Raw genomic sequence first — 16673 nt, forward strand, 5'->3', positions numbered from 1 at the left:
ACATTTTGAGAGCTATAATTTTTCCATGTTTGAGTCCACAGAATCATGTAAGGTCTTGTTTTTTGCGGGACGAGTTGACGTTTTTATTGGTAACATTTTCGGGCACGTGACATTTTTTGATCGCTTTTTATTCCGATTTTTGTGAGGCAGAATTACCAAAAACCAGCTATTCATGAATTTCTTTTGGGGGAGGCGTTTATACCGTTCCGCGTTTGGTAAAATTGATAAAGCAGTTTTATTCTTCGGGTCAGTACGATTACAGTGACACCTCATTTATATCATTTTTTTTATGTTTTGGCGCTTTTATACGATAAAAACTATTTTATAGAAAAAATAATTATTTTTGCATCGCTTTATTCTGAGGACTATAACTTTTTTATTTTTTTGATGATGATGCTGTATGGCGGCTCATTTTTGCGGGACAAGATGACGCTTTCAGCGGTACCATGGTTATTTATATCTGTCTTTTTGATCGCGTGTTATTCCACTTTTTGTTCGGCGGTATGATAATAAAGCGTTGTTTTTTGTCTCTTTTTTTTTTCTTACGGTGTTTACTGAAGGGGTTAACTAGTGGGACAGTTTTATAGGTCGGGTCGTTACGGACGCGGCGATACTAAATATGTGTACTTTTATTGTTTGTTTGTTTTTTTTGTAGATAAAGAAATGTATTTATGGGAATAATATATATATTTTTTTTTTCATTATTTAGGATTTTTTTTTTTTTTTTTTACACACTTGTAAAAAAATTTTTTTTAAACTTTTTTACTTTGTCCCAGGGGGGGCAATACAGATCGGTGATCTGCCAGTTTGCACAGCACTCTGACAGATCACCGATCTGTCTGAGAGTGCTGCAGCGTTACCAAGTGCCTGCTCTGAGCAGGCACTTGGTAAGCCACCTCCCTCCCTGCAGGACCCGGATCCGCGGCCATCTTGGATCCGGGACTTTCTGCAGGGAGGAAGGTAGGAGACCCCCGAAGCAACGCGATCACATCGCGTTGCTTCGGGGGTCTCAGGGAAGCCCGCAGGGAGCCCCCTCCCTGCGCGATGCTTCCCTGCACCGCCGGCACATCGCGATCATGTTTGATCGCGGTGTGCTGGGGGATAATGTGCCGGAGGCGGTCCGTGACCGCTCCTGGCACATAGTGCCGGATGTCAGCTGCGATAAGCAGCTGACACCCGACCGCGATCGGCCGCGCTCCCCCTGTGAGCGCGGCCGATCGCGCTGGACGTACTATTCCGTCCTTGGGAAGTAAAGCCCACCCCACATGGACGGAATAGTACGTCTAATGGCAGAAAGGGGTTAAATGCCGCTGTCAGCGTTTGACCGGCATTTAACCAGTTAATAGCAGCGGGTGGATCGCAATTCCACTCGTCGCTATTGCGCGCACATGTCAGCTGTTCAAAACAGCTGACATGTTCCGGCTTTGATGTGGGCTCACCGCCGGAGCCGCATCAAAGCAAGGGATCTGACCTCGGACGTACTATCCCATCCGAGGTCAGAAAGGGATTAATGCTGTGGCAGTGTTCCTTTAGTCAAAACACCAGAACTGATCTGTTATTCTCCATTTATCATATTTTGAGTGGCATTCATCCACCCCACCACTCCAAATTTGGTCAGAAAATGGGTGTGCATCTTATAGCCTGAATGTAGCTTATCTGGCTCACTGCAGAGTCACAGGATCCAGGATCACTGCTGCAGGAAGCCGGCGGCGGTCTACAGCAAAATGGTGCCGCTGGAGGAGCATGCAGAAATAGGGATTTTTGTGTACTCACCGTAAAATCCTTTTCTCCAAGCCATTCATTGGGGAACACAGACTGTGGGTGTATGCTGCTGCCACTAGGAGGCTGACACTAAGTGATACAAAGAAAGTTAGCTCCTCCCCTGCAGTATACACACTCCTGCTGGCTCTCAGCTAACCAGTTCGGTGCAAAAGCAGTAGGAGATCAATAACAACATATGAGCGTATAGCATGTCATATTATATATGAGAGTACAGCATGACAAATTATAAAACAAGCACAAGCTAATAATAGGGTGGGAGCTGTGTCCCCCAATGAATGGCAAGGAGAAAAGGATTTTACGGTGAGTACACAAAAATCCCTATTTCTCCTTCGCCTTATTGGGAGACACAGACCGTGGGACGTCCCAAAGCAGTCCCTGGGTGGGAACGACATCAGATCCGGCCTTGTGAAACTGCTACTTACAAGTGCGCCACCGCGGCCTGCAGAGTCCACCTGCCCAGACTCACATCTGTGGAAGTCTGGGAATTATAGTGCTTTAAGAATGCATGCGGACTGGACAAACCGGCAAGGTTGCAGGCATGCTTTGCTGACCCAACCCAAGAAACCTCGATAGACAGGGAGATAGGCTGACATGTAACACGGAAGGACTCCTGGATGGTGTAACGAATCCACCAAGCTAACATGGCCGATGAAACAGCTAAACCCTTCCTGAAACCATCAGGAAGCCGTCCTCTTACAGTGAGGTAGCCCAAATCAAGCGTCCAACCTTCGGAAGGACGCCGTCCTCGAGACGTACCTACTCAGAGCACTCACCACGTCCAGAATATGGGGAACCCATTCAGTTTTGTGGACTGGTGTGGAAAGAGATGAGGGAAGAATGAAGCCCTCATTACTGTGGGAATACAATACCACCTTGGTAACAAGGGATGGGGATGGCCTGAGGGCAACTTTGCCTTGATGGTAATAAGGGAAAAAAGTCTGAAAGAACAGAGTGGCTAACTCCGAAGACTCATTAAGATGAGGAGATCGCAGACAAAAAAAAAGGACGACCTTCCATGATAGTAAAGTCTGTCCAGATCAAAAAGGGAGTCTACTGTAAGACTCCCAGGACCATTAAGGTCCCAAAGATCTAACGGTATGCGATAGGGAAGAACCACAGGTGAAGACTCCCTGCGTGGAAGTCCATATTTGCAGTTTTGTTGCAATAAGATGGAAAAATACTAGTTCCGCAAACGAGAAAACCTGACATGGTCAGTGCGTATCTCCCAGGATCACTGGGGCCCTTCCTGCTTCCAAAAAGATCTCGGAAGTAGTGGAACAGGGGTTATGGAAATTGGTACCATGGAAGAACCAGAACATGCACTGCGATGGCTTTTGGATCTGGAGGCCGAACCATGAAAATAGAGTACATTGGCGTTCATTCTCGACGCCATCCGATCTACATCTGGAGTGCTCCAGAGAAGACAAATCTGATGGAAGACTTCCGGGTGAAGTTCCCACTCACATGAGGCAGGACCCTGATGGAATCTGCCGCCCAGAGTTCTACTCCTGAGATGGGTAATGCCGAGATCACCAAATGATAGATCGTGGCTTAACAGAGAATGTGAGGTACCTCGGCCATGACGCCTGACCGTGGGTATGTGCTAGATGATTGACATATGGCACAGATGTGTGATTAACGGACTGAATCGGATGGGGTGACCCGCCAGAAGGCAGTGGACCTGCTGTAGAATTAGCTGTACCGTTCGGATCCCTAGAACAATGATCAGGAGAAGAGAACTGGCATCGGTAGTCACTAATAACAATTGAACCGGGAGAAGGGATCTTCCCTGGATGAGGAAGGAGCTCAGAGACCACCCTCTGAAAGCCTGTTTGACCTGCAGAAAATGAGAGGAGTGAAGGAAACCGCTTCCATTGCCGTCACCAATTTCCTTCGAAACCCTGCTAGCAAATCAAATGGAATGAGGGGAATGAGTGAACAAGTGCGCGAGCTCCCTGTTGAAGGGCCACGGCCTTGTCTCAAGGGAGAATCACCGAGCTTCTGGAAGATTCCAGGATCATCCTCAAAAAGGATATTTGCTGGGCTGGAAATGAGAAAAAACTTGTCTAAGTTTAGCTGCTAGCCCAAGAGAGAGAGGGTATCACGAGATACAGACGACGCAGCGCAGGGCTGGAAGAGCGGCTAGAAAGTCGACCAGATAGGGCAGGATGACCACGCGTCTAGGGTGCAAGAGGAACGTGACGGCCGCCATAACCCTTGCGAACAATCTGGGTGCGGTAGCAAGGCCTAAGGACAAGGTCGTCATTTGAAAATGCTGTTCGCGAAAGGGAAGGCGAAGGAATTTTTGAAGAGGGGAAGACATAGGAATGTGAAGGTAAGCATCCCGGATGTCGGTGGATGTCAGAAACTCCACCTTTTTCTGTTGAAGTAATGGCTGAGCGGAGAAACTCCATCCGAAGAAGGAGGACCTTGTCAAGCTTGGTAGTAGTTTGAGGTTCAGGGTCAGTCTTATTTATCGTTCCCCTTTTTGGAACCAAGATCCCTTAGATCTAGGCCGTCCTGGACAACTCATCCACTGCTGGTTGGGTCTATAGGAAACATGCGATCCTTTGTTCCTGCATGGGGAACACTCCCAACTTCTAACCGAATAACCGATCACTCTGGTAAGGGAGTGATGTCAGAGGCCTTTTGAACGCAGAGTACGCTTCCATTCTGTGAGCTATAATCTCCTTCTGAGTGTAATGGCATTTGCTGCTGTCGGGATCACACTCAGTCGAAGCAGCCTTTGGAAGTGGGGAATCACCAGAAATAAATACACAAGACACGTCTTGTATAGTGTATCACTGGGAAGTCTCTGAAGCACGCCTGCCTTCAAAGTGCTATCCCTTCTTTATATAGTGGTTTCAGTAGGTTTAGTGGTTATACAAGTTTTGCATGTTTAAACAAAGAGACAAAACAGGAAAGAAAGAAAAGAAAAGAAAACAGTTTCGTGGGCGGCAGTTTCGCAACAAACAGTACAAAGGCAATTCCACAGACAAGAAAAACAGGATTTCATACTATAGCTAAAATGTCCTTGAATGGACAGGTCAATATTTATCACAAATTCTTTTTTTTTATTTTTGTTCATTGAGGTAATCATTTTTGTTCTGCTCTTCACAATCCCCCCCTTTGACATATTCCATTCAAAACCTTGTCGATCATTTTAGTCATTCTTTTTGTGATATTACAAAAAAAAACTTTATATTCTCGCATCCATTACACAAAATTTATTTGTGCATACCGAGATACCCTTGAGTACAACCTTGAATAATACATATATAATTACAATAACCATAACTGTATGAATTAGGCTTTGCATAATCCCGGTAACCCACCCACCGATCCCTCTGAACCAATTGGCCGGGTTAAGAAAAGAAAAGGTATCTGACCACCAGCTATCCTTATTTTGGTCATTGTCTTTGTCATACTGATCCCTGAGTCGTTGTACGTCTTTTACTGCTTTTTTGCAATGGCTTGCATTTATCCATGATGTCTTTCCTTCAAGCTTGACTGCTGTTGGAGTTGTTAACAGGACTTGGAAAGGTCCGTCAAATCTCGGTTCCAGAGTCTTTCTGGTGTGTCTTTTCACGTAGACTTGATCACCAGGTTCCAACTTGTGGCCTCCTTCGAGATTTTCTGGATCTGGAAGGGAAGCAAAAACTTGCGAATGCACTTTAGTTAAACGTTTTTGTAATTCTTGTACATAAGCAGTTAAAGTCTCAGTATTCAACATCAGTTGTTGTGGAAAATAACAACCCAAATTTGCTGCTCTACCAAAAAGAATCTCATGTGGTGACAGCTTAGCCTTCCCCCTTGGGGTGTTTCGGATGGAATACAGGGCAAGTGGTAGACACTCGGTCCAAGGCTTTCCTGTTTCTGCCATGGCCTTCTGGATTTTTAATTTTATTGTCCCATTTAATCTTTCCACTTTACCTGAACTCTGTGGATGATATGGAGTGTGAAACTGGTTTTCTACTCCCAACATTTTCATAACATTCTGGAATATTTCCCCAGTAAAATGGGTACCCCTATCTGACTCGATCACCTCAGGCATGCCGTAACGGGGTATCAGTTCATGTGCTATTTTAATGGCAGTAGTTTTTGCTGAGGCTTTACGAACTGGATAAGCCTCTGGCCACCCTGAGAACATGTCCACACACACAAGCACATATTCGTATCCATTGTACCTGGAAGTTGGATGTAGTCGATCTGGAGTCTTTGAAAGGGATACAGTGGTCTTACATGATGCTTGGTTGGGGTTTTAATGGCCTGACCTGGATTGTGTGCCAGGCATATAGCGCATGCAGCACACATGTTCCGAGCAAAATTACCAAAGCCTGGAGCCAACCACCTTTCTTTTACCTTGAGCGTCATACCATTTGCCGACACATGCGTGGGTAGGTGGAGGTCACTTGCCACTGCGGGGTACCAGGCTCTGGGTAAACACAACAAAGTTCCTTTTTTCCATAATCCTTGCTGATCTTCTGCCCCTTTTTTCTGCCACTGCCCTCGTTCTTCGTCGTCTACCTGTTTCTGAGCTTCCTTCAATCTTTCCTCATCATCTTCAGAGCTATCTAGTGTGTGGGCATGATGTAAGGGTTTACGTGCTGCCTGTTTTGCTGCCTTATCGGCTTTATCGTTACCCCTGGCTTCCTCGGTGTCGAGTCTCACATGTGCAGCTACCTTTATCACCGCTATTTCTTTAGTTTCTTGTGCTGCCTCCAGAATCTGTCTAATGAGGGAGGCATGTTTAACAGGTTGGCCTGAAGCAGTCATATAACCTCTGGCTCTCCATATTACGCCAAAATCGAAAATAATGCCATGTGCATATCTAGAATCAGTGTATATGTTTGCTGTCTGATCTTTGGCTATTTTTAGAGCTTCAACTAATGCCGTAAGTTCTGCTTCTTGTGCAGACTGATTAGCAGGGAGAGGTTCTGCTTTCAGCACTTCATGCTGAGTTACTACCGCATAACCTGTATGAAATTGTCCATTCATATCTGCATATCTACTGCCATCTATGAAAAGTTCAAATGTAGCACTACAGAGTGGCTTGTCACGTACATTACATAAGCCCTGAGTCTCTTGTTCCATTAATTGTACACAATCATGCATTGACTTTGATGGGTCAAAGGAGTTGGAGAGTGCAGTTGCAGTTTCCTCAGGTATGGTACCCCCCTCAGACTCTAAAGGGAGCAAAGACGCGAGATTAAGAGTCTGAATCCTGGCAAAGGAAATGTTGGGCGGCAGTAGCAGGGAACATTGGAGACGGAGGTGTCTGGCCATTGAAATATGTTTAGGTTGGACCTGGTTAAGAATGCCATGTACATCATGAGTGGTCTGAACTAGAAGTGGGTGATCAAGAACAATCTCAGAAGCTTTATCTAATAACAGTGAAATTGCGGCTACTACTCTTAAGGTACCGTCACACTTAGCGACGCTGCAGCGATACCGACAACGATCCGGATCGCTGCAGCGTCGCTGTTTGGTCGCTGGAGAGCTGTCACACAGACAGCTCTCCAGCGACCAACGATCCCGAGGTCCCCGGTAACCAGGGTAAACATCGGGTAACTAAGCGCAGGGTCGCGCTTAGTAACCCGATGTTTACCCTGGTTACCAGCGTAAAAAAACAAACACTACATACTTACATTCAGCTGTCTGTCCCTTGCCGTCTGGTTCCTGCACTGACTGCTGGCCGTAAAGTGAAAGTGAAAGCACAGCACAGCGGTGAGTCACACAGCGGTGACTCACCGCTGTGGCTGTGCTCTGCTTTCACTACGGCCAGCAGTCAGTGCAGGAACCAGACGGCAAGGGACAGACAGCTGAATGTAAGTATGTAGTGTTTGTTTTTTTTACGCTGGTAACCAGGGTAAACAGCGGGTTACTAAGCGCGGCCCTGCGCTTAGTTACCCGATGTTTACCCTGGTTACCAGTGAAGACATCGCTGAATCGGTGTCACACACGCCGATTCAGCGATGTCTACGGGGAGTCCAGCGACGAAATAAAGTTCTGGACTTTCTTCCCCGACCAGCGATCTCCCAGCAGGGGCCTGATCGCTGCTGCCTGTCACACTGGACGATATCGCTAGCGAGGACGCTGCAACGTCACGGATCGCTAGCGATATCGTCTAGTGTGACAGTACCTTTACACAAGAAGGTGCGGCTCTAGCTACAGGGTCCAGATGAGCTGATATGTATGCCACAGGTCTCTGTTTGTTTCCATGTTTTTGTGTGAGCACCCCTGTAGCATGTGAGGATATCTCAGCTGCCATCAATTGAAAAGGTTTAGTGTAGTCTGGGAGTCCCAAAGCCGGAGCTGATACCAGTGCTGTTTTCAAAGAGGAAAATGACTGTTTAGCCTCTTCACTGAGTGAATATGGTGTGTTGGCAATACAGTCATATAAAGGCTGCATGAGTTGACTTGCATGTATGATCCACTGTCTACAGTGTGAAACAATACCTAGGAAAGCACGCAGCTGTTTGTGATTCCTGGGTTCAAGCATGTTATGTATGGCTTCCGTACGTTGAGGTGTGAGGTGTCTGATGCCCTGTGATATGCAGTGACCTAAAAACACGACTGTTTGTTGACAAGCCTGGAGTTTCTGTCTATTTACTTTACAGCCTTCTTGCGCTAGGAAAATTAAGAAATTAACAGTTGAGGTAACTGCCGTCTGCTCATCAGGGCAACAAATAAGTAAGTCATCTACATACTGTAGAATGACTACTCCTGGTTCTGGGATGAAATTTTTTAGCACGGTCTGCATTGCTTCAGAGTACAAAGTTGGTGAGTGTACCATACCTTGTGGCAATCTTGTCCATGCTAATTGTTTACCCTTGAATGTAAAGGCAAACAAATGCCAACAGTTCTTATGTAGTGGCACAGAAAAAAATGCGTTTGATAAGTCAATTACCGTAAAATATGCAGCAGTGCTGGGAATTTGAGACAGTAAGGTATGAGGATTCGGTACCACAGGGGTGACCGGTGCCAAAACCTTATTGATTTCCCGTAAGTCGTGCACCATGCGATATTTCACCATAGTTTCTTTGGAGGACACTTTCTTTTTAACAGGATATAAGGGTGTATTGGCGGGTGACCTGATTTCTACCAAAACACCTTGTAACACATAATCCTGAATTTGTTGAGAAATCGCCTGTTCTTGCTGGGCGCTGATGGGGTATTGCCTAAGCTGAGGTAATATGGTTCCCGGGGCAGTTTCTAACAGTATAGGAGCTACTGATAAAAATCCTACATCAGTGTCTCCTTTTGCCCATAGGCTGTCAGGAACCCGAGACAAGTCAATTTTTGCTTGTTGAGTGTAAATTTCGGGAAAATCCTCCATTGCCTGTATTCTAACATATGGTTCCAGAGTTTCTGCATCTTCAGGGATGGTCAGCATAACTGTGCCATCTTCTCTAAAATGGATGTTTGCATGCATTTTACTTAAGACATCAGTACCCAACAAGCAGGTAGGTGCACCTTTAGCAAATAAAAATTTGGATACAAAAGTTTTAGGGCTAAAGCTCACATTTAAAGGTTTTGTAAAGGGCAACGCCTGAATTTTACCATCATACCCTTCTGCATATGTAACCTTTGAGGATATATTGTCAGGATATGGTAAAAAGTCCTGATTTAAAATGGAGGATGTTGCTCCCGTATCTATCAGAAAAGGTACATTTTTACCCTCAACTTCAACTTGTATTATTGGTCTTCTAGAAGGAAGAGAGACCTGCATAACTTTCAGTCATTCTGAGCTGTCTGTTTGATCAGGCACTGGGTTATTTATCCTATTTTTGGGTACAAAGGTTCCTGAATCTATATCTGCTTTTCTCTTCGTACATTCCCTTTGGAAATGTCCTGGCTTCTTACAGTAATGACAAGTAAACTTTTGATTAGCAGAGCCAGTATTAGCCTGTGCAATTCTTACTGGCTTAGAATTTTCTCTTAAGTCCATTTCTATCCCTACAGCTTTCTGTCTAGCCAGGTGTGGGTCTTCCAAGGTTCTCCAATCAGGGGTTGCGGCCTTAAGCTTTTCCTTCACTTTTGGAGACAATCCATCTATAAAGGTTTTTGTAACTAACCTCATCATTCCTGGAGCGGTTAGATCCATGCCTTCATCTCTGAAATTATTTTCTACACTTAGATAATATTCGTCTACTGATTGTCCAGAATACTGAGCCACCACTCCCGTTGTTCCTCTCTGCCTCTGTCTCTCCCTCATGAAAACCATTAAGTGATCTACAAATTGTGTACCTGATTCTATCGTTTGTAAGGCACCATCTCCTGCTTGGGGCCTATGTACCTGTAGATTTGCTAATAGCTCCTGGAAGAGTCCAGGAGTCATTTTCATTCTACATAATTCTTCTCCATCTGCCCAAACTCCAGCGTGAGTCTGCATAATTTGCTGTATATATTGTGCAAATCTAACTGGACACTGGGTGGGATCTGGTGCGTTATGCAAGAGAGACATGCCTTCAGCGGGGGACCAAGGGAAATATTGTCGAGTTTGGTGATATCTAGTTCCCATTACTCCGTCAGCACCAGGTTCCCTAAAGGGTCTTGGTACTACCCTAACAGGGGCAAGTACAGCGCCATGTCTAGGTGTACCACAGGCTAGGCAATCATTTCTCCAGTCTGGATTTTGTTGTCCACAGTGCGGACATACCCATCCTCCTGGTCCGGCTAAACTTTGAGGTGGTGTTTGGAGAAAAGATGGGGCATGTGGGTTAAGGTATGGGGGTGGGGTATTTTTAGATTCCACATTTTGTTTTTCTCCACAGCCTGTGGGTCTAATACACCACTTTTTACTCTGTTGATTATATGTCCATCCCTCATTTTCTGCTACCCTAGAGACATCAATCAATGCTTGGATCTGATCTATCCATTTCTTGTCTCTTATTATGCCTTTTTTCCTTTCCTGAATTCCTTCCCATAGTTTTCTACTAAAAGCTTCTGCCCTAGTAACTCCAAACTTACTAAAAATCTTTTTCAGCCCCTTAGTGGCATCTTCACCACTTCTCTCCTTTATGATAGTATAGATATCTAATTCTTCTGGTTCCGACTTTGTTTGCTTATTCCCCATTTTCTTATGCTGAGCTTTCTTGCCCTAGGTGGCGTTTGGGTATGAGAATACCTCGTTACCTTCTTCCTAAGGAGCTAGGATGTCTTTTTCTTGCCCTAGGTGGCGTTTGGGTATGAGAATACCTCGTTACCTTCTTCCTAAGGAGCTAGGATGTTTAAACTGTGTTGATGTAAGAAAATCCTGATTCCTACACCTATAGCAAACAACACAAATGCAACCAGACAGAAAAAGAAAAAGAACATACAACGTATCTTGTCCCAGGCTAATTTATCTGTCCTGGGCTTATACTATCACATACAATGTATTCTTGTCCCAGGCTAATTTATCTGTCCTGGGCTCATACTATCATACACTTATCTGTCACCAGGTTTTTGTCAAAGACAGGATCAGAGATTGAACATAGGCGCGGAGGTCTCCCCGAAAGGACGCAACCACGTTGCCCAGTGGGACAGTCACTTCTTCTGTTTCAACCCCCTGGGCGGCTTATAGGGCTATTCCCAACTTCCACACACCTTCTATTCACATTCACTCTCATTCAATGCCGTACTCCGTGAGGTGATCAATTCCTAAATAGTTCAAGAACCCGAGCTATAGGTATCCTCCTCTACTAGAACTACCCGCTAAAGAACACGACACAGAAAATCTTACGGACAGTGCAGGGCAGATATAAGAGATCTAACAGTGTCTCTTACCTGGCCAAGTTTTTGTTCATCTGCCGTCCATTATCCCAGATTCTCTTTTCGTTCGTATTCTGCCGGTGTTCTTGAAGGAATACACAGACCTCGGGTCCCTGTTCAGGCGCCAGGAAATGTCGGGATCACACTCAGTCGGAGCAGCCTTTGGAAGTGGGGAATCACCAGAAATAAATACACAAGACACGTCTTGTATAGTGTATCACTGGGAAGTCTCTGAAGCACGCCTGCCTTCAAAGTGCTATCCCTTCTTTATATAGTGGTTTCAGTAGGTTTAGTGGTTATACAAGTTTTGCATGTTTAAACAAAGACACAAAACAGGAAAGAAAGAAAAGAAAAGAAAACAGTTTCGAGGGCGGCAGTTTCACAACAAACAGTACAAAGGCAATTCTACAGACAAGAAAAACAGGATTTCATACTATAGCTAAAATGTCCTTGAATGGACAGGTCAATATTTATCACAAATTCTTTTTTTTTATTTTTGTTCATTGAGGTAATCATTTTTGTTCTGCTCTTCACACTGCTGACAGCGCTGCGCAAGTAGACGCATCCGAGAGGCGTGAAGCAGCTCGTGTCCTCGCTCAAGAAATTTGATTGACCAGCTGTACCGTCTTCGGGAGAAGGTTACTGTTGAAAATCAATATAGTTAAGGTCTCTGACCAGGAGACCATTGCTCTAGTAACACATGCGGCGGCTAAGGAAGGGTAAAGCGCTGAACCAGAGGCCGCAAGACGGAACAAACCAGATTTGCTATCTGACAGTCCGTTGTATTTTTAATTGATGACCCATCAGGCAGGGGTACCGGTAGGTATACTACAAGAGATTCTACCCGGTTAATCTGCCAAGTGACAGAATGGGCGGCTGCATCCAGCAGGTCAGGAAAAAGCCGTGTCTTGCTATCGCCGCTCTCTTTTGACGGTGCAGAGTTGAAATGATGAACCCTTGATCCACCATCCTCTTAACTGGGAAGTGGAGAGGGATCGTCTGCTATAAATAATGGTGATGCAGAGGGGGGTGCTCGGATGTCAAAAAGGGTGCCTCTGTACATCCACAGAGCTCAGGACCCCAGGTGGACAGAGCTGGTTGTCTGGCGTTAGGCCTGGATGCAGAAGAGGATACATGGAGGCGACTCTCCATGTGCTCATCTGTTGATGGTGTGAGGAGATCGGTGCCTTTTAAGAGACCCCTCGCCTCTATAAAAAAAAAAAAAAAAAATAGTCCAGGTATGGCATCCTATATCGCAGGAGAGGATACGAGGGCGCCACTCCTTGATCTTGAATGTTGGTGGTGTGGGCAGATCGGTGCCCTGTAAGGGACCCGTCGCCTCTGAAAATCAGCCCAGGCATGGCATCCTATGTATTGCATTGCTTATCCGGACACCCCTGTACGGGTGACTGACAAATGTTCTTTGAGAGAATTTAGTCCTTTGAAGAACAGTGTGATCCGTAGCAGAATCGAAGTCCTCGTCAACCTACAGAGTGTGGGTGACGGGTTCAATAAGTAAATCCTGTTCGCTAGAGCGAGGAGCGGTGCTCGCGGATGCCAAAACACATGATTATCCGTTTTCCAGATGCCTGCATGTATCTGGACTGCATGCGGCCCCTGCTAGCCGACGGCCCCCTGGTAGGAGAGGATCCATCTACCTCAGTGATGGCATTAGAGATCCATGGAGGGATCCAATCGCATTGAAGAATCCATTGACAGTGACGAAACCTGCTTAGGGGAACTAAGTACCCTGGACTCTGTGACAGTGGGGGGCTCCTGAGCGTATTAGGGATCGCCAGCTTGCAGAGTGGCAAGTTCTGCGCTTTGGAATAAAAGTAGGCTGGCAGGATTTACATGCGGTAAAATAAAAGAGACTGTAAAAGTCTTATTAGAGTTGTTTTACGGCTGTGCTGAAATTAGAACTTAAAACTCTGTTTATAAGCCTGCGGACTTTAAGCCCTATAGTATGCATCCTTGAGCCCTTTTACAGGGCTACTTACAGAAAATGGAAGAAGGGGACACCGCTGAGGGAAGGGGGGGTTGTGTCCCTTACCCTGAGCAGATAATGTCCCAGATCCTGTCCTGTGGCCGGAGCTGAATTCGTTCCTGTAGCAGATTAGCACTGGTCTCAGTGCCCAAAGCCAGGATCCATTCACAAGGCCACTTCCGGAGGAAATGAGGGGGGTAGGAAGATGGCCCCCGAGAACACAACAGACGCTTCTCGTTTGCACGAGAAGTGCCAGGATCGTGGGAGGGGCCGCCGGAACGCGCCATAGCGTGGGCGGCGCTTCCGGGTTGCGGCCTAAACGGCCGCAAGCCGGGGACTAAATTTTTCGGCGCCTGCCAGAACAAAGGCAGAGATACCGGCTTGCGGCATGGCGCAGGCTGCGAGCCAGGGACTAAATTTCTCAGCGTGTGACCCTAGTTCCCCTGCCGGAACAGTAACCGGCTTGTGGCCTAGCGCAGGCAACAAGCCGGGAACTAAATTGTTCGGTGCCGCCGGAACAGAGGCAGAGATACCGGCTTGCGGCATGGCACAGGTCACGGACTAAATTTCTCAGCGTGTGACCCTAGTTCCCCTGCCGGAACAGTAACAGGCTTGCGGCCTAGGGCAGGCTGCAAGCCGAGGACTAAATTTTTCGGGACAACACGGGGTTACCGGCTTGCGGCCTAGCGCGGGCCGAAGACGGGAACTAAATTAGAAGCACCTGACTGGAAAAAAGGGGGCACCGGGGAGAGAAAGCCGGAAAAAAAAGGTCCAGAGGATCGCGCTGCAGGAGCCCCCCGGGATCCCAAACTTACCACCGGAGCTGGAGGAAGGCCGAGCCAGCACTCTGCTTGCAGGTGAGGGTTGCAGACGGTGCAGGTAACCTCCATCCACCATCCCATTTTAGAAGGGAAGGAGGAGAGGGACCGTCCAGCTCCTTGCAACACGGACGCGGCAGCAGCACGGACGCCATAGGGGCCTCTGTGTATCCTAAGGGTTCACTCCCCAAGGATTTCACAGGGCTGTGTCCAGCTGTAGCCTGGCTCAGAAGGGGGTACATGGAGGCGACACTCCGTGTTTCCGTCTCTTGCTGGTGCAGGGAGATCGGCGCCCTGAAGGAAACAGTTGCCCCTAAGATAGCTCAGGCATGGCATCCCACGTCGCAGGAGAGGGTATGGGGAGGCGACACACGCCGTACTCGCCTGTTGATGTTTGGGGGAGATCGGCACCTTTTTTGCGCAAAAGGGTTTAAAAAGTAAAAAATTTAAAAATAAGAATAAAATAAAAAAGTATGGTCTGAATAACAGACCCCAGTGTGCCTCCTACGGACACTAAGCAAGAACTGGTTAGCTGAGAGCCAGCAGGAGGGTGTATACTGCAGGGGAGGAGCGAACTTTCTTTGTATCACTTAGTGTCAGCCTCCTAGTAGCAGGAGCCTACACCCATGGTCTGTGTCCCCCAATGAGGTGAAGGAGAAATCTACATCTCAGCTAGTCATTCAGCCGAGGTCCCAATCTGTGTATGTGCAGCTGCCATTTTGCTGGAGACTGCTGAAGGTTAATTGGAGCATACACTGCCCCCAGCAACATTTTTCTCTAGAATGCTGTTATATGAATGTGCACAAGCGCCGCCCACGGTAAGGGTGGAGCTAGCGCGAAATTTCAAAAAGGAGGCTCATACAAATCATGATGACAGGTTCTGACATTAAGATTTGTATGAGCCTTCTTTTTTAAATTCCACTGCAGAGCCACCCGTCCATGTGGCCCTGCAGCTGTTGCAAAGCAGCACTCCCATCATGCTTGGACAGGTTGGGATGAGGGGAGCTGTACCTTGGCAATAGCTGCAGAGCCCCACAGGTTGTGCAAAACTGATGTCCCCATACAAGAGTGTTGTACAACGTGTGGCCCTCCAGCTGCAGATGTCCCCCATAACAGTGTCAGCAGACATGTTATTAAATATTTACCAAATTTTTTGCTGCAAATTTTTTTTTCCCTATTTTCCTCCTCTAAACCCTAGGTGCATCTTATAGTCATTATACTCACTCTCGTTAAATGATCATATTAAAAAGTGATCAAATGGTCGGGATTATTGAAGCATGTAAGAGTTTTATAGGAATCTCAGGAAGAAAGGATACTCACAGTTTACTCTCTGCTAGGGTCAGCTTATCTTTCAGCAGCTGAATCTCCGATTCCTTCTCATGTGAACTTAGATGACTCTGGAACTCCTTCTCTCGGTTGGTGGCTAGCAAAGTCTCCAGATTCTTAATTGTGAGTCTTTCACTTGCTAACTGTTTCTTTAAGAGTTCAGCTTCAGACTTCATATCTTCCAGTTCATCTAGGACCTTGAGAAGAATACACAATAACATGCTTTGATGAGAAAGTCCAAATCTCTGTAAATTTCCTTACTTGGGGGTATAGAAACCACTATGGCCACATACAACAGAGGTGCCTGTGTACACCAGCAGATTATCACACATACTGGACTGGTGCACGTTTGTGCCGCTAACTCCTACTCTGATCTGCTATGTGGGGAGCAAACAGAGCGGCACACAGACTCCGCAATCCATAGATGTGCGATTGGCCATTTTTTTTTTTTTTCATACTACGGATTTAACCTGGCCTAAAAGTGGTCATACACATGAAATAATTCACTTACATGAAGTAATTTGCTAAGCTACGGCCAGACACCTCTGGACCAGCATGCTGAAATTCAACATGCCTGATCTTTTCCTGACACTAACCATCAGGGGGAAGTCAGGTGGCTCCATACATATTAGGTCGTTGGCCAATCCTGATGAAATTGTTGGGTTTAGCCTGAGTATTGTGCATTTATTTTATAGTTCACTGTTCTTGCATAATTTCTGGAAAAAAAAGACTTGAGAATGTAAGGTAAGCAGGAGTCAAAAAGGAGAGATTACTGTAATTAAGAATGAATTACTAATGTTATCACAGCATCAGTAATCAAGTGTCGACTACTCAAGTCCATCTCTAGCGAAGGCCCAGTGAAATTCTGCTGCTATGTAGCACAAAGACACTGGTGAAAACAGAAGGGTATTGAGGGCAAATACTCAGTTTACCTATATTTATACATCACCCAATTGAATTGTATTACTGTGCATATTCTGCATATATATATATATATATATATA

The 16673-nt window shown here is 46.1% G+C and overlaps 1 protein-coding gene across 3 annotated transcripts in view; it reads right to left on the reverse strand.

The window, feature by feature from the left end:
* Positions 1–16673, reverse strand: part of CEP135 (centrosomal protein 135) — a 153469-nt gene that overhangs the window by 15214 nt on the left and 121582 nt on the right. For all 3 annotated transcript variants that reach the window (XM_069744448.1, XM_069744449.1, XM_069744450.1), the window contains one exon: positions 15664–15866. In XM_069744448.1, the coding sequence (XP_069600549.1) occupies positions 15664–15866 (203 nt within the window). The remainder of the gene's footprint in view (positions 1–15663; positions 15867–16673) is intronic.

Source organism: Ranitomeya imitator, chromosome 1 (assembly GCF_032444005.1).
Source record: "Ranitomeya imitator isolate aRanImi1 chromosome 1, aRanImi1.pri, whole genome shotgun sequence".
Lineage (NCBI taxonomy): Eukaryota > Metazoa > Chordata > Amphibia > Anura > Dendrobatidae > Ranitomeya > Ranitomeya imitator.